This window comes from Gorilla gorilla, chromosome 12 (assembly GCF_029281585.2).
Source record: "Gorilla gorilla gorilla isolate KB3781 chromosome 12, NHGRI_mGorGor1-v2.1_pri, whole genome shotgun sequence".
Lineage (NCBI taxonomy): Eukaryota > Metazoa > Chordata > Mammalia > Primates > Hominidae > Gorilla > Gorilla gorilla.
Window position 1 is genome coordinate 75,921,849 of NC_073236.2, and position 18,206 is coordinate 75,940,054.

The 18,206-nt window shown below is 40.9% G+C and overlaps 2 protein-coding genes and 1 pseudogene across 4 annotated transcripts in view; 2 read left to right on the forward strand and 1 right to left on the reverse strand.

Moving 5' to 3' along the window:
• UGP2 (UDP-glucose pyrophosphorylase 2) overlaps positions 1-11,061 on the reverse strand; it is a 52,185-nt gene extending 41,124 nt beyond the window's left edge. Inside the window, exon 1 of the mRNA XM_004029313.5 lies at positions 10,182-11,061. Within this exon, the coding sequence (XP_004029362.1) occupies positions 10,182-10,200 (19 nt within the window). The 5' untranslated portion in view covers positions 10,201-11,061. The remainder of the gene's footprint in view (positions 1-10,181) is intronic.
• The window catches only part of LOC109025731 (proline-rich protein 36-like), a 195,243-nt gene continuing 187,555 nt past the window's right edge, over positions 10,519-18,206 (forward strand). For 2 of the 3 annotated variants that reach the window (XR_010130113.1, XR_010130112.1), the window contains exon 1: positions 11,132-12,337. Coding sequence is in view for 1 of the 3 variants with exons in the window: in XM_063696145.1 (XP_063552215.1) it covers positions 10,519-11,214 (696 nt within the window). In the remaining 2 variants the exon portion in view is untranslated. Of the gene's footprint in view, positions 12,338-18,206 lie in introns of all 3 variants that reach the window. The other variant, XM_063696145.1, reaches the window with a different exon arrangement.
• The window catches only part of LOC129531475 (heterogeneous nuclear ribonucleoprotein A1-like), an 81,848-nt pseudogene continuing 81,095 nt past the window's right edge, over positions 17,454-18,206 (forward strand).

Genomic DNA, 18,206 nt, shown 5'->3' on the forward strand with positions numbered 1-18,206 from the left:
TGGGACATCTAGAATAGTTCTTCTAAAACTTTAATGTACATACAAATTACTTGGAGGCTGGTTAAAACACAGATTCCTGGGTAAGCTCCCAGAGAGATTCTGATTCAGTAGGTTTGGGGTGGGAAAGATATGCATATCTAATAACCAAACATTGCCAGTATGGCTTTGAGTAGCTCTGGTAGATTACACTCCATTTATCTTAACATATTTGTAACAGCCATATTCTTCATCCTTCTTGGCTACTCCAATGCTATTCTGTCACCAACTCCCTGCCCCAATGCCCTGTGTTTCAGAGATGGCACGAGGCCCAGATTGGTCCAAAGCCTTCCTAGTGATTGGTTTAAGCATAAAATGTAATACGATTCTGGCCAGTAAGCCATAAGGGTATAATCTGTCACAGCACTTTGGAGAAAGGTGTTCCTCACTGAAAAAAGACATACATGAGAAAAGATAGTATTTTTTCTACTCACATAATGAGTATGTGTCCACCAATCACCCCACGTTTCTTCTGCCATGATTAGTGCCCTTGAAGGAAGCTGACCCAAGAATGAGGCAGATATGTCAAAGATAGCACAGCAGAAGGAAGGTCTGATAAGCTTTTGTACTGAATTAACCAACCCTGCATATCCTACTTCAGGATTTATGGGATAAAAAGACCCTCATTTTTGAAAGCCAAGTGAATTGGTATTTTTCTGCTCCATGAAGTTAAAAGCATCCTAACTATAAGACTGTTCGAAACCATGCACTTCAAATACCACTCAACACTTTTAGAAAAGGGGAGGCAGAAATGAGAAAAAAAGTAGAAAAATAAGAATGGCCCAGTATGAGTTCCAGAATAATGAGAATCATCCCAATCTCTGGGAAACCGCCCTGATCTCTCAATCCCCAAAGACTCAAACTGTTTTACTTGATTAGCTTCTGTCATTTTGATGGTGGTATTCCTAGTGTTCTAAGCAGTGGCTTCTGAACATTCCAAGAGGCCTTTCTTTCTACCACAACTGATTTGGGAGTTTTAATCACTCCTGTCTCTGTATTATAACAAACACCCCCTCAAAACCCCAATTCTTTAGTTAAATGTCTGTCTGCAATCCTAGAACATATTCTCTTGAGGGGGAAAAAACTACATTATGTCATGCAACTTTGTTTTCCCAAAACCTACCTTAGCACCTTGCACAGTACAGGTGCCTAATAATGGTATGTAACTAAACTGTAGATCAGGACTTAAATTCTCATATAATAGTAGTTTGAATAGCTCCTATTCATTTGTCAGAGTTCAGTTTAAATATTACCTGAGATTATCCTCCTAGAAATCTTTCTAAACTAAGTTACCTATTACATGCTCATATGCTTGATCCTTGTACCTCTCCTTTATAACATCATAATTTTAAAAATTTATTCAATGTTTATCTTATCCAACAGACTGTAAATTCTGTGAAAGTATATGTCTGTAATGTTCACAGCTGTATTCCCACTGCCAAACACAGAGCCTGAGATATAGTAGATACTCACGTAACATTTATTAAATGAGTAAGAGCCTATTATGATCCAGCTATGCTCTGGGTATACAGAAGGCAAAGTCTAGTCTAGTGTAGGTAGTGCCTAGTAAGCCCAAAGTGAAACTGTACAAGAGCCATGATGTCTGGTCACAGAAAGGCAGAGTTAAGATAAGTATAGACTGTCATAAGTATCTGAAGCCCCAGTCCCTAAGGCTTCTCAAGCAGAGGCTGATTTATTAGTCAAGTATCAGGGATATGGTCAAAGAAGTTTCACACAGATAGGTAGTCTAGACAAATGACTACTAAATTTCTTTTCAATTTTATTAACCAATATAAATGCCAATGTAATGTTTTCACTAACTTTAGAGATTAAACAAAATTGGGCAATTTATATGTTTACATTTAGTTTAATTTAGGGAAAAATATAGAAAAAATATTCCATGTCATTCAATGATAAATTAAGAAAAGTAAACTCAATTAAGTTGCATCTTATGTAATTTTATATGATCTTTTCATACTAAAGTTATTAGACTGTCAACTATGACTACACTGAGATATATTTTTAGATGACTCAGCTTTACATTCATATGAATGCTTAATAAATGCTTTTTGATAACAAAAATAAAAGGATATCAGGCTTTCAAGAACTGTTGCAGCAACAAATATGCAGAGCAGCTCGCTAAAAAAGATTTTTGCTAATCATGCATTGCTTTACTTAAAAAAAAAACTGCTACAATTTATATATAAACCAGACTTCTCATTAACAATTAAAATTAACCCTACTCTCATACAATAGAGTAGCTCTTAAAATCTCAAAGGAAAAAGAAAACACTACTTATGGAAAACAGAACATTCAGAAGAGATTTGTTAAATAATACCACTTTGTTTTATGTTTAATGGATGAGAAGAAAGTCATCACAAAAGGCCTCACACTCCTTTGTTGAGAAGAAGAGAAAGAGGTATAACATAAAATCACGATGAAAAGCCAAAAAATGATCCGGTAGTCCTGCCCTGTAACTTGCTATGTGTGCATTTAGAGAAACTTTTATGCTTAGAAGGGCTTTAAGGTCAGTGAGTCCAATTCCTTATTTTGGAGATAAAAAAACAGGGGCCCAGAGATGCTGACTGGCCTAAGGACACAATGCCAAGCTGGAACTCAAACCCTGTTGCCTGGCGCCCTGTTTCTCATTCTTCTGGAGCAAGGTCTCTCCCTTCTCAGTTACAGTGTATTTACATGGTTTACCACCTCCAGGTGTTTGCCACTAAATCTGAATGAAAACCGGCAGCTCAACTATGTCTGCTATGTGAGGTTAAAACTACAACTAGAATAATACTTTCTTACTGCATCTCATGCTCTTCAACTCCTCCTTATACACTGTGTTGTCTAAGCAATGAAAAAAATCGAAGAATGCTTTTATGCATTCCATGAATATTTTATTACCAAGGCTAAGCATTTTACCATTAGCACAAATGAACCCAAAACAGTGGATATAACTATGTTGTTCTGTTTTCCTGTGCTCTTTGGAAGTTTTAAAATTCTAGGCAGGCATATAACACAAATGAAATATCACATCAGCTTCTGCCAGAGCAGCAAATAGAAGAAAATACAAACTCCAATCACATTTTCATTGTGGCCAAGGAGCAAGAAGAGCTACTGTCAAAGAAAGGATCCCCTAAAATAGTATTTTTACAATATGTTGACTAGCAAGTAAAAAGGAGACTAAGCATAATACAACTAATTTCTGGTCCATGAAGACAATTAATGGCTTTTTGTTTGTTTGTTTTTTAGGACACAAGCGAAATCACAAAGAAACAATTCTCTTGATTTACACAGAAAAAACTAACAGAAATATCTAAAAATGTTTATGGAAATGAAACATTTTATTGTTTATGTATATTAATGAGAAAACATAGCCAATTTCTCCCATGTTTCTCAAAAACAATCCTTAATTGTAAAATGGATTGGGGGCACAATCGATTTCATTTGTTAATGACTGAGAAAAATAAACAACGGAACTGTTGGCAGAGGCAGAATTTGAGTCTTAGACAATTACTGTGCAACAAATTAAAGGAGATGCCTGCATCACCAATCTAGAAAACTGGGAAACAGCTTTCAAACAGAGTATTATCTTTTTTCTCACACATAAGTTACCCAATCAAAAAACACACAAAGTTTAATTTTCTTTGATAGCTTCATAAAGCCAACTTTCAAAGAATGTGTTATTAATAGAAGGACACGTGCCTGACAGTGGAATTTTAAATATCTAAGAATTGGCTGGGCGCAGTGGCTCACACCTGTAACCCCAGCACTTTGGGAGGCCAAGACAGGCGGATCACATGGTCAGGAGTTCAAGACCAGCCTGGTCAACATGGTGAAACCCTGTCTCTACTAAAAATACAAAAAATTAGCTGGGCATGGTGGCGTGCGCCTATAATTCCAGCTACTCAGGAGGCTGAGGTAGGAGAATCACTTGAACCTGGGAGGCGGAGGTTGTGGTGAGCCAAGATCGCGCCACTGCATTCCAGCCTGGGCAACAGAGCAAGACTCCGTCTCAATGAATAAATAAATAAATATCTAAGAAGTATGGTTTCAGTTAATAGTCATCGTGCCTGGGACAATCCATTCAATTACCAAGACCAAGATGGCCATAATTTCAAACACTATTACTCCAAGTTCAAAATATGATATTTAGAAAAGAAATTGTAGGCTATGTCAAAACGGCAACAGTCTTTAGAAAAATTCTGTCTTCTAAAGAGATTCTATCCAACCAAAAAGGTAGTAACTGAACCATATTTTCTCATCCATTAAACCCCAAGACAGAGAACTTGCCCTACTAATTTATTCATATTGCTGGAATTTTCTCCAACAGTATAAATGCTGGATATCAGGATGAATGGCATTACAGAAAGTTAACACACTCTTCTTCATTTTCACAGATAATCCAGGTTGACTATCAAATATCTGTTTATGTTAACTTTTCAGTAATTAATATGGCTAACTTTCTGAGAACTCATAATGCCTATGTCAGGCCTCTGAGCCCAAGCCAAGCCATCGCATCCCCTATGACTTGCACGTATACGCCCAGATGGCCTGAAGCAACTGAAGAATCACAAAAGAAGTGAATATGCCCTGCCCCACCTTAACTGATGACATTCCACCACAAAAGAAGTGTAAATGGCCGGTCCTTGCCTTAACTGATGACATTACCTTGTGAAAGTCCTTTTCCTGGCTCATCCTGGCTCAAAACCACCCCCACTGAGCACCTTGTGACCCCCACTCCTGCCCGCCAGAGAACCAACCCCCTTTGACTGTAGTTTTCCTTTACCTACCCAAATCCTATAAAACGGCCCCACCCTTATCTCCCTTCACTGACTCTCTTTTCCGACTCAGCCCACCTGCACCCAGGTGAAATAGCCATGTTGCTCACACAAAGCCTATTTGGTGGTCTCTTCACACGGACGCGCATGAAAGCCTATACTTCTGCAAAAAGCTTGGTGGGAACTAGGAAACTACAGTATATTTCTTTTATTTGAAACACTTTCATTATTAGGCCAACTGATGTTCCTCACACAATCTAAGTATCCCATTATTTTAATTAAACTTGCTGTAATTCATCTATGAAGGGAAAAATAATACATACCAACAAAGGGAAGGGTCTCTGTGAAACAGTATTACAAGAAAATACCTATGGACTAAAATAACACCTGAATTTCTTTTTAAGGTCATTTTTCAATTTATTCAGAATATTAAAATGGCACTCCCAAAAAGTGTACCAGTTAATATTTCTAATTTCTCTAATGTCCCTTATCAATTTTTTTCCTCAGTAGACTTTCACAAATGAAAATCATCCATCTTATTAGAAGAAAGGCTGAGTTAGCAAGAACAGGGACAATTTAACCACAGAGATTACAAGGTCCATGCTGGAAAACAGTCAGCACTTTTCATCAGCTCAACTCTTCATTTTAAATTTCTTTAGAATTTTTTTTTACATTTATAACTGTGACTGAATTTAACTAAACCCCTCTCTTCAAACAATATAATAAATCTTAAATCAGATCTTTAAAAAATGAGGGGTATGCCCTAGTCATTATTTTCATGGCTCTTGTCCTCACTCAAATCCATGCCACTATCCCTGTGCTAAAAGTGTCCTCATCATCTAAATAATCAGCAACAGGCTAAATTTGGTTTTAGGATTTGAGAAGAACCAGGCCCCAGAATGCTTCTCATCTCTGTATTCCTCGGAGACCCCTCCAGTTATAATTAGCTCAGTAATCTTCCCTGGCTAGCTGCCATCTATCAAATAGGAGTCACCAAAAAAGTTATGAAAAGAATTTTAACAAATGGGAAAGCTGATAGGCCTCAAGCATTTTTTAAGTGACAGAGGTACTTAAATGGCTTTCCCTGAAATGTAAGTATGTACCTCAATTTAAGAACATCAGGGACATTTTTACATAATTTAGATAGATAATGGCACATTTAGAATCATTTTTTTTAAAAAAACAATGCCTCTAATATTAGAGCATTAGCATCCATTATGGCCTTAGCTGGCTAGACAACATTCTCTCTTCACTATTTATTAAGTTTCAAAACATTTAGAGTGATTACCCCATAACACTCAGAACTTTTTAAAAGCAAAATTCCAAATGGCACCCACTGACAAACCTGACAAAAACCCACAGCTGCTGATGACCCCCGCCCCTGGTACCTTAAACTATGACAGGGAGCCCCCTTTCTCACTCAGCTAGGGAAGAGATGGTACTCACATCCATTTAGAATAACTGGGGGCCCTGGAACAATCCCTGGAGCAAGGAAAACCAGAAGCAGAAGGAATGTCACAAGTAGGCAGAAGGTGACCCAACAGCAGAATAGCTAGGAATTATGCTGCAGATCCAGTAAAGAAAGGTCTTCCTAAGAGAAGGAATGTTAAGTGCCTGAGGGACAGAGACTTGGGGATGTGACCAAAGAAACGTGAACCTTTTCTTTTGACCAAGAAATATATACTAAGAACTCTCCTGCCTACCTCAATATTTTTATTAATTGAATATTTCCACCTAATAGTTTATGGTCAATGTGCTTGAAGATGGAGATACCCAGCTTTCCTGTAAGGCACAATGCCTAGGATTTGGAGAAGGAGATACAAGCCAAGTATAGCAACCATTCTACTACATTCAAAACAGGTGTACACAACACTTAGGTGTAATGCCCAGATCTGCTGAACTTCAGTGCCTACCATAAGGGATATGCCAGAAATCCTAATACAGTACATCATACATAGTAAGAGCTCAAAAAAAATTTTGTTCACTGTATTCAGAAGAAAACCGTCACCAACTGGTACTCAAGTTGAGAGGTTATAAAAACTACAACCAAATTCATATTGTCCAAACGTTACCTTGCCCCACCCCGGCACTTTTTTTTTTTTTTTTTTAACATAATAACACCTAGGCCTGAACATGAAACCTGGAATAGGAAAATAAAGAACTGTCATACCTGCCTTTTTTCTTTTAGTTCTGTTGATGACATGTGGTTATATTTCGGGTGGCAATGCTATCTGAAAGGCCACCATCATTTCAGGAAAGAAAAGTTAAATTGACGGGCTACCTAATATGTGCCTAGCACATCCACATAGTTCATCTCATTTCAGCTTCTCAATAACCCTGAGGCATAAGCATTACTGCCCAATTTTTATCTAAGAAGAAACTGAGGTTTGAAAGGTATGTGCCTAAGATCACCTGCTAGTAACGGTATTCAAATCTAAGTCTGTACCTTTCCATCTTTCTCAACATTTATATAATCTAAGAGGTGTTATAAAAACTACAACCAAAAATGTAAGATAACCTACTAAATAGTAGATGGAAAGTGCTAAGCTGTGGGCTTCTCATTTGTCATCCATGACAAATTCATTTAGAGTATCGTCCACTTACAAAACACTGTATTTCTCCCAAGGATATAATATTATCTTTGCCCAATGGGAACTGACAGTCTAGCTGGAGAAACAGGCCATTTCCACAGTTGTTAATGTTAGAAGCAACAAAAGATGTCGGGAAGGACTAGGGTTTTAGACACACTCATGTAAGAATTTCAGTGCTGGGCACTAGCAGCTCACACCTGTAATCCCAGTACTCTGGGAGGCTGAGGCTAGAAGATCGCTTAAGACCAGGAGTTTGAGACCAGCCTGAGAAACATAGGGAAAGCCTGTCTCTTTAAAAAAGGAGAAAAGTAGCCAGGCATGGTGGTGTGCACCTGTAGTCCCAGCTACTCAGGGGGCTGAGGTGGGAAAATTGCTTAAGCCCAGGAGATCAAGGCTGCAGTGAGCTGTGATCGCACCACTGCACTCCAGCCTGGCAACAAAGTGAGACCCTGCCTCAAAATCAATCTATCAATCAATCAGTGCTTTATACAAGCTGTGAACTTTGGACAAGATACTTAATTTTCCTCACCTGTAAGGGCAGGATAAAAAATCTACATCTCAGGACTCTTATAAAGCTTGAGAAAACTCATGAAAAAAAAAAGTTAGATGAAAGAGCATGAACTACTAAGTGCCAGTGATTGGAAATATCAATATTTTCTGCAGCAAAGATCAAAGAATTTGATTTGCTTAAAAAAAAAAAATTAAAACCAAAATTTCCAACCCTTACACTTGGAAGCTCTTTTGTGGAGACAGCTGTGTCATTTGCCAATTAGGTTTATCATTTACAACAGCAGCAGAGTTAAACATATAGAGGGCTCACACTGTACAAAATTTAAACAATGATAAACAGGAGCATATTCATGTCAAAAAATTTTGAGGAGGTGTCATATTCTGCCCATCTTAAAAGGAAAACTACCATTTAAAGTAAAAATGTATGACAACTATAGGCTATGGCATATGCCTAAGTCCCATCTACTCAGGAGGCTAACACAGGAGGACAGCTTGAGCCCAGGGGCTTGAGGCTGTAGTGCACTATGATTGTTCCTGTGAATACCCACTGTACTCCAGCGTGGACAACACAGTAAGACCTTGACAAAAAAAGAACAAAGAAAAAGAAAAAAGAAAAAAAGTGGCTGGCAACTAAGTGCAATCTCGTATCTTAGAGTGAATCATGGGAACTGTGATCTGAACAAAGTCTTTAGTTAACAGTAATGTACCTACGTTAATTTCTTAGTTTTGACAAATGTGCAACTTTTCTATAAATCCGGAAGTATTCCAAAATATAAAAAGTTTTTTTAAAAAAAGTGGATGACAAAGTAATGACAAACATACACAGCAACTCTTACCACTTGATTTTGAATCTCCTGAGGACAAGTTGGCATTACAGCAAAGGCTGTGAAATCAGTCAATGCTTGCCAATTCTGCAACCTATTCTAAAGCATAACTCTACACGGAACACCTTGGGTTTATTAATATTTCTAACTTTTAAAGAGAAGTAACTTGTCCACTTTTACCTAGCATATTCTTGCAAAATACCGCCTTTATGGTAACTGAATATTGTTATTACAAAACCAGTACGTTTCTAACAGTTCTGCCTTTCTATTCTTGAATAAGACATTTACTCAATCAGAACATAAGCATCTCTTACCACATACAAGGTATAACATGAATTTGAAAGTCTAATAACAAGTGACATTTCTGAGCTTAGTGCTAAAGGCAAGCATAGGGTTCGATCTGTTTCGATAATAACACAGGCAGTCGAATTCTCTTAACCTACTACACAAAATTTAAAGAAGAGTTAATAAAGCGATGTAGAACTCAGTAGGGCATTTTTATTCCCAGGGTCAAATGATGGCCATTACTGACACAACTTTTTTTTTCCAAAAGTACACCTACATTTATCAGGAAGCATAATAAGTGTTTGTGAACTTTACTAGCTGTGTGTTCATCAAGATGGCTGAAGCTTTCACACACTGGAGTCTACAAGGAAAGAGTTTACTTGCATACCAGAAGGCAAATCTCATGGTGTCAAAGGTTTATGACAGCACCAATTTCAGTGAGTACACCGTACACACATGCATTCATATACACGTTACTGATCTCAGTTGAGGCATTCCCTAACCCTTTTTAAATACACATGTGGAATTTAGAGAGCAGTTTTCAAACTTCAAAGGAACCTTAATCATCTTTTCATAGTTCAAAAAAGGAAAAAATAAACACAGCAATGCAGCAAAGTCATTTCTCCAGCTGAAATGACCTCCAGCTTCTTCGGGCTACTCCCAGTTTCGCAATAAGTGAATCTGAGACGCAAACCACGTACACACAAACGAAGTAGAAGCGGAGAACACTAAAGCTTCCCCAACAGTCCCGGCAAAACCCACCTGGCCTTTCTCAGTCCTCCCGCTTCCCCAGCCCTTCCCGTCTGCGTGCACGCACAGGTACCTTGACACAGACCAGGAAAAGAGAACAAGGATTAATTAGCAGCCAAAAATCCTGTTTTATCACTTACAGCCACTATCCAGGAAAGCGACGGTACTACTAACCTGATTTCAGGGAGGCAAAACTAAACCCAGCAGGGTACAGGAGCATAAATTATACGCGTCTGGAACGTCAACCCAGCAGCTCAAGGCAGCTCAGATGACAATTCAACGAAAAGGGTTTCGCAAATGTTATCTCAAATGAACATTTCCACTTCCAAACCACCCACCAACCTCTCCACTGTCAGTACCCAAATTCGCCTGAAGCAACTCGGGATATAAGCAGCAGCATTTCTTACCTTGTACAAATCTCGACATTTTAGGGGCTTAGTAAAATACTCCGGCTTTTTTTTTTTTCTAGAGGAGTCACGCTATAGGGCAGGTCTCTCTTCCTCTCCTGCTTTAACAACAGATGTATTATTTCTCCTCCTATATTTAACTACTTAAGGGAGTATTTATTCAAAGCGATTAAAACTGGCTCAAGAAAAAGAAAAGAAAGAAACTCCTTCCCCAATTCCAAAAGACGGAAACTTGGTGCGACTGAGTCGGTTTGGGAACTCCTGAGCTCCGGACACAAATGAGGGCCAGCCGGAGACTCCCGGAAAAGGTAAAACCACACGAACTTAAATTTCTTCAATGAAAGAGGCGGACCTACAGCGGCTATTTCACCGCCCCCCAGTCCCCACGCCCTCCAGGGCTGGACTGCAGGAGGCACTGGCAGGCCGCGCCCCTAGCTGCCCCCTCCCCGCGCCGCCGTCCAGCCCCCAACCGCCTCCCCCGAAAACCCCGGTTAACAGCGGCTCCCGCCCAAGCAGGGGTCGGGGAGGCGGGCGAGGCCGGCAAGCGGGGGCAGTGCAACCATTTTCACCAGCCATAAACATCCTGGGACTAGGAGGCGCTACCAATTCCACGCTCTGGCTGGCCGACCGGTCGGGGCCTCAGCTCTCCGCCTTCCCGCCTCGAGCAGTGAAACCCGGCCGCAGCTCTTTCTCGGTAGGGGCCGAAGGCTACGCTGCCCCTCCCCCGCAGCGGACACTAAGGGGTCACCGGCTAGAGGCAGACCCGTGCACCGGCGCGGGAGTCCCAAGGGAGGGCACCGACCCTTCCCGCACATATTCTCGCCCCGCCTGCCCTGCGCTCCTCAGAATCCCAAATTCCGCCTCCGAGACCACACAGCGGGCCAGCGAGAGCGGGAAACACTCATCCAGGGGGTCGCCGGAAGCCCAACCTCGCCCCTCCTCAAGCCGCCAGCGAGACCCACCTTCCTCTTCCTTTAGCAGCTGGGAAATTGGGGGCGTTTATGGCGCCCCGGGAAGAAGGCTCGCAGGCTGAAAGTCACCTCTGAGGCGCCCTTCTCTCTCTCTCTCTTCCCTCACACATGCACACCTTGAGCCCCTCCCTAACGGTCGCAGCCCAGCTGCTAACCCCCCCTTGTCCACCCGTCAGCCGACTCCCGACACCCAAAGCCCCTACTTTCTCCTAAACACCTCCCCTCCCCCTCCATTCGGAGCAGCCCCTTCAATGCGGAAATGTCCCTGCCGCACGGACCGACAGGCGCAGCCGCCAGTCAGGAGCCGAGGCGGACGCAGGCTCTGGCCAATGAGACGTGCGGAGGTGGCAAGGGGCGGGGCGTTGCGGCACTTGAGAGCCGGTCGGAGTTGGGCACTGAGCAGTACGCGGGGATGCCGCGCGTGGGAGCAGCACTTACGGCGGCGTTGCGGCCAGGGAAGCCTCGCCAGTATATCTCAGTGAGGGAGAGCACCTGAGCACGACTGGTTATTTTTCCAATCAGTAAAAATATTCCCGCTGACTAGGGACTAAAGAAAGCCCTGCGGATAGAGCCGGAGCTCCCCACCGCAGCTGCCCCGAGGGAGCCCAGACGCTTCTCAGGGGACGCTTGCTCCCCTCATCACATCTGGCTGGGGGAGGGTGAGGATGCGTTAGGGAGTAGGCATTGGCCTGTGTGGGCCAGCTAACAAAAGGAGGGTTTAGGCATTGAAGAAAGTGACAAGTGAAGGCTCCCTCACCGGAACCACCACCATCCCCATTGCCCCGGTTCCTAATCCTGTAGAGATTTCTGCTGTGATAGGCGTTTACTTTTCTCTTCAACGTGGAACTGGCTTAAGTTACTCCTCAAGAGATGCTTTTCTTTTGGTAGATTTTTGAAGTCCTCAAGGAAAGAGGATGTTACACGGAACTTGACACTAGCCTGGGGACTGTTACAGGGCCAGCCCACGGCTTGTCAAATCACACCTGGTACCGTCAACCCCACCTGCACCTAAGACTCAGTGTGCCTGGCAGCGAGTGCATTTCAGACTTTGCATTTCCACTTTAAGACTCAAATAGCCCGCACCAGGACCGATGAATTGCCAGCGCCTTCTCTTAAGTGCCTCCAATAAACAAGTACAGTAATTACAGAAGAGTTTGAGGCTTTGGGCAACACTAATCAACCAAGGTAAAGTGAGAATTTTTTAATGACTCATTGTCTAAACAAAGGAACTTTGATTTTTTGGTTCTACGTCTTTATATGGAAATGTTATTAGAACAAACAACACAGAAAAGGCTAGTGAAAAATTGTTATACTAGAGAATGACAACCATTGGTACTGTGTTTCTTACATGAAATCCAAAAAGATTACACTCAAAAACCTCTCGGCCGTAAAACGAATTTTCCCCAGACAAAACAAAAGAAGTGTCTAAAATCCAGATGTCTACAGTTTAATAACAGCATTTGGAGACTGAAGATCTTAACAAAATCTCTACATCCTTTGTATACAGTACAAAAATTGTTCTAGCACTGAAAAAGCAGTCTTTACCAATGAGCATTAGTACCAAAATAAAATACTACCAAAAGATTTGGGCCACGTAGGGTTACTTAGCCTGCAAAAGATGAAGGACAATGAAGAGATTTATTTGTTGTTGTTTTGTTTTTGTTTTTGTTTTGAGACGGAGTCTTGCTCTGTCGCCCAGGCTGGAGTGCAATGGCACAGTCTAGGCTCACTGCAACCTCCGCCTCCCGGGTTCAAGCGATTCTCCTGCCTCAGCCTCTGGAGTAGCTGGGACCGCAGGCTCGTGCCACCGCACCTGGCTAATTTTTGTATTTTTAGTAGAGGCGGGGTTTCGCCATGTTGGCCAGGCTGGTCTCAAACCTCTGACCTTGTGATCCGTCTGCCTCAGCCTCCCAAAGTGCTGGGATTACAGGCGTGAGCCACCGCGCCTGGCGAGTTTTTAATTATACAAGGTTTATTATAAGAAACGATGATCAGTTACTGTATTTTCTGCCTTCATGGAAGATTAAAAAGGAAATGGGTTTTAACTGCAGCAAGAGCATTTGTTAATACCTAAGAATGGCATCTTGATTTATGAGTGATCGAATATTGAGATATAGTACCAAAGGTTGTTGTACACTTGCTGCCTCAAGAACTCTCCAAAAAGTAACTAACTACCCCTCTTCAGGGGTTACATCTATAACTGCTCAGTCACTAGTTCTTAGAGAAGTAGCACTCTAGAAGCTTAGTTTCCAAATATTTCCAAACAGTACTTATAAAATGAAATTTCTTTATACATCGGTATAAATTTAAATTTTGAACCCACAAACACTTTGTAAACGAGCTTCCCACTCTCTCAGAGCCACTAAGAACAACCTCGCTTGACAAATCCTGTGGAGATAGGAAAGAAAGAGGTGGAGTTATTGATGGCCATGGAGCAAAGACATGCTTGGAAAGTAGTTACCTATTTCCCTTTATATATTTCAGTCATTGAAAAATTGCTTTCTCTGGGCAAGTGTGTGTATCTTTAATCCTTTTTTTCATAAGATACTACTCTGGAATATCCCTTCAAGGTGCATGATGTTGATAATCTGTATCATTAGAAATCTGTAACATCGGTAGATTTATAGATTTTACCTTTGCAGAAACCTGGGGTGGGGGGATCCAAAGAATGAAGATGGGGGCTGATAAGAGTGTGTACAGGGTTAAGGAGCTGGAGTGAAATGGATTGCGAATTAAAAAGAAAGCCTGGAAGCCAGTTTTTGTCTGGTTCCATATGCGACCATCCACAGATGATACAAATTCTGCCTATAATTTCTTCCTTCTTTGTACTTTCCCATAGAAACTTGAGGAAACTCAGTTTGGTTTACCCAGTCCCATATCCTAGGATGTATAACAACCTCACCATATCTTTTTCCTTTGCTTTAGACAGGAGCTCTCTGTCAACAGCAAGGAAACCATGTCTGTGGTCCTATTTCTAAGCATCTTTTTTGGTGCCTTTTTAGATTTAATGCTTGGCACAGTGTCTGGTACATAGCGAACATTCCATAAGTATATATTGAATGACCAGTTTAGTGCCACTAAATCATTTTAACTCACAGTGTTGTATCGTACTCTCCACTCTTTTTTTTTTTCTTTGAGATAGAGTTTCGCTCTGTCACCCAGGCTGGAGTGCAGTGGCGCGATCTCGGCTCAATGCAACCTCCGCCTCCTGAGTAGCTGGATTCTCCTGCCTCAGCCTCCTGAGTAGCCAGGATTACAGGTCCCCACCTGGCTAGTTTTTGTATTTTTAGTAGAGACAGGGTTTCGGCGTGTTGGCCAGGCTTGTCTCAAACTCCTGACCTCAGGTAATCCTCCTGCCTCAGACTCCCGAAGTGCTGGAATTACAGGCGTAAGCCACAGGCCCGCCCCTACTCTCTGCTCTTTGAGAGCCATATAAAACATAAAAAGTTTATATTTAGAGATAACGTTTTTTAAGTTTCAGTTATTTCCACCTAGGAGATGAACCTGGGCCAAATTATAAGAATAATAGCAGCAAATGCCCTGATGACTTTACAATAAGCTGTGCTAACTACCCATGAGCATTATCTAATAAGGAGTGGTTTAGGAATTGTTAAAGGTATGAAATAAGTATACAGATCATCAATGTGTGTGGTCCTTTATTTTTTCTTGCCTGTCCTCTACATTCAAGAAAATAAAGCAGTGTAGTTTGAGCGAACATGTACTAGACATAAAAATTTCTGTGTCATGCCCAAAGTGTTTAGCCAAGAGACCAGGCAACAGTTATCCACTGGACTGTTGCCCATACTCAATATTGGCTCCCATCTGTACCCATCTAAATCCTAGGCCACCCACATGAGAGAGGAAAAAGGGGCTACTGTTACTCAGTCAGCAGTTGCCAGTAACTGACTACATCTAACAATAGGGCATTTCACTTGAGTAAAAAGGTAACCAAACGGGCTTAACTGGAAAAAGATATCAAATTATATCTATGAGATGGACCACTAATGAATGAGTTGTCTAAAAATGAGTGGGTTTCCAAATACTTGAGGAAGAGAAATACTTCATTCTTTCCTGTTGCCAACACCCTGTTAATGAACCAGGAAGTTTGCTGAAACAAGTTGTGAATTTAAATTATGACATATCCTTCCATTTGTTCACAGTATGATTTTTAAGTTATATTTGAGAGTTATATAACTTTTACATCAGAGCAGTAGCAATTATTTCAAATAACTGAGATGCTTTAAAAAATGAAGTTAGTTCACATTATGGATAGTTAATTAAAAGTTCATAAACCAATCTTCTAAGTGGTTTTAAAAGTCATTAGGCTCCCAAGCATGTTTAATCAAAACATACATTATCTTGTTCATGTTTATCAATAATTCCCCTCTAGATTCTCCTTTGAAAGTTGAAGGAAGCAGGTCCTTACTATTTTGTTTTCTGTTTAGTCTGTTCTGCATGTTCCCCAGAGGAGAGTGTTGGTGAGAAATGGTGACACCCATGAGGTTGTTGTATTTCTCTCATGTGCAAAACTGTATCTCCAAATCGTGTCCGCCCCTTTGATTATAGAGGCAATAGAGCCATTCCCTTTAGTGAATGGCCCAGGAATAAACATAAATAAACTCCCTATATTCTCTCAGGGTTTTTAACAAGCGTAGATTGTTATGTGATTATAATTTGAAAAGATAAAAAAACTAATAAGAAACCATCTTTTACCAAACTCATAGATAGAATAAATATTATTTTGATTTACTGTAGTGATATATGTATAGAAGATCAGGTTACTTATTGACTTTGAAATCCTCACAGAGAAGAGTTGTGAAAGAGAAAAGCATTCAGTTTAATTCTATTTTTTCTGCCTCTTTCAACTATATAAAAGATTCCCTGTTGTGCATTCCATCAAATGACTTTTGATGGTTTTCTAAATATCTCTGCCTCTGGTCTAGTTTATTAAACTTCCTGCTAGTGCCACCACTGGAAAGGAAAGGATAAAGAACTTCTGTTTCCTAACTTAGTCTCAGGGAATGTATTTTAAGCATTTCACACCCACCAACCTAACGAAATATTAAAGAGAAGATTCTCAGCTGGGTGCAATGGCTCACACCTGTAATCCCAGCACTTTGGGAGGCCAAAGCTGGTGGATCATCTGAGGTCAGGAGATTGAGAGCAGCCTGGCCAACGTGATTAAACCCCCTTCTCTACTAAAATACAAAAATTAGCTGGGCTTGGTGGCAGGCGCCTGTAATCCTAGCTACTTGGGAGGCTAAGGCACAAAACTCACTTGAACATGGGAGGCGGAGTTTGCAGTGAGCTGAGGTCGCGCCACTGCACTCCAGCCTGGGCTACAGAACAAGACTTTGTCTCAAAAAATAAAAATAAAATAAAGAGAAGATTCTCAGGACTGCTTTTTGGGTGAAGATTAAATAATTGAATAATTCTATGTCATTAGATGGATAATATGATTAGAGAATAAAAGGTAACTATTTTTTCTCTCTAATGAAAAAGGAGGAATGTCATATTTAGAGAAAAAACTACAGGAAAAAATATGAAATACTAATGTTAAGTTCTGGTGCCATTTTATTTTTTTTTTTATTTAATTTTTTTTTTTTTTTTTTTTTTTTTTAGATCACATAGCTACTATGTGACAGAACCAGGATCTGAACTGAAGCTATCTGACTCCAAAAACCCACAGGGAGGAAAATTTTCTCCCTTCGGTTTCTGGAGGTTGATTTGCTACCCCTCTCCATCAAAACAGAAAGGAGTGCAAATGGTCAGGCCTTTATCCGGGGCAAGTAATCTCTTAATGACTGAAGTTCTCTAGTAATACTGTTTTCTTCTTTTTTTTTTTTTTTTTTTTGAGATGGAGTCTCGCTTTGTCACCCAGGCTGGAGTGAAGTGGTGCAGTCTCTGCTCACTGCAACCTCCGCCTCCCAGGTTCAAGCAATTCTCCTGCCTCAGTCTCCCAAGTAGCTGGGATTACAGGGGCCTGCCACCTCACCTGGCTAATTTTTGTATTTTTTTGGTAGAGACAGGGTTTCACCATGTTGGCCAGGCTGGTCTCAAACTCCTGACCTCAAGTGATCCGCCCACCTCGGCCTCCCAAAGTGCTGGTATTACAAGTTTGAGCCATGACGCCTGGCTTCTGGTCCCATTGTAAATTGCACTTCAATTTTTTTTTTAAATTTCAGTAAGAATACACAGCTTAAAAAAAAAATCCAGATAGTACCAAAATGCCAATAATGAATAGCAGTACTTTTTTCTAGAAAGTACTTTAAAATAATGATGAAGCTTTAATTTATAAAACATGCATGCATTGTTGGATCAGTCAGACCAAAACTACTTTGGATGCCACAAAAAGGGCACTTCAGCTGCTAATGAAAAATATCCGATGTCTACGAAATCAGAGTTTCAGAGCCACCAGAGCTGCACCATCCAGGAGCTCCATGTTGGCTGCAATGTGCTGAGCACAGCCAAGGAGGTAGGTGTTCCATTATCTGGACATCTGCTTCAGGAACCAGCTACTGAACATACCACTCTTCACCTTGGATAAGAGGCCTGTGGAATTATTAGATGTTTTTTTATCATCCACTCTACCTGTAGAGATGCTGCTCCTCTTGGCCACCTTCCAGGAAGCTCTGGTAAATGCTGCTAGCAGCTGGACTGCAACCAGGCCAGGGGCTCCCAACTTGCGTGCCCCAGGCCTGAAAGAATCAATATGCTTCACAGCTTTAAGTCATTCAAAACATATAATTAGAAAATTCTGGTCTATATTGCCTCTCTCACAACTGCTGAGCAGCATATTAAAAAAAAAAATGAGAATTTGGAGCAGAGAGCAGTACTAGGAGAAAGACAGGCCATTCTCAATTATCAGTGACTTACAACAAGAGTTTACAAAGAAAATGTTAAGAGGTCAGCAACTTACTGAAGTTCTAGCTTTGCATGGATCTGTACAGCAACAAATTAAAAACAGACTATTTGGGTAATAGAAATAAATTTATTGAAGACTGCTGTCTGGATTTGGAGCATCACAGACAGACTGAGAGACGTTCAGCTGTTT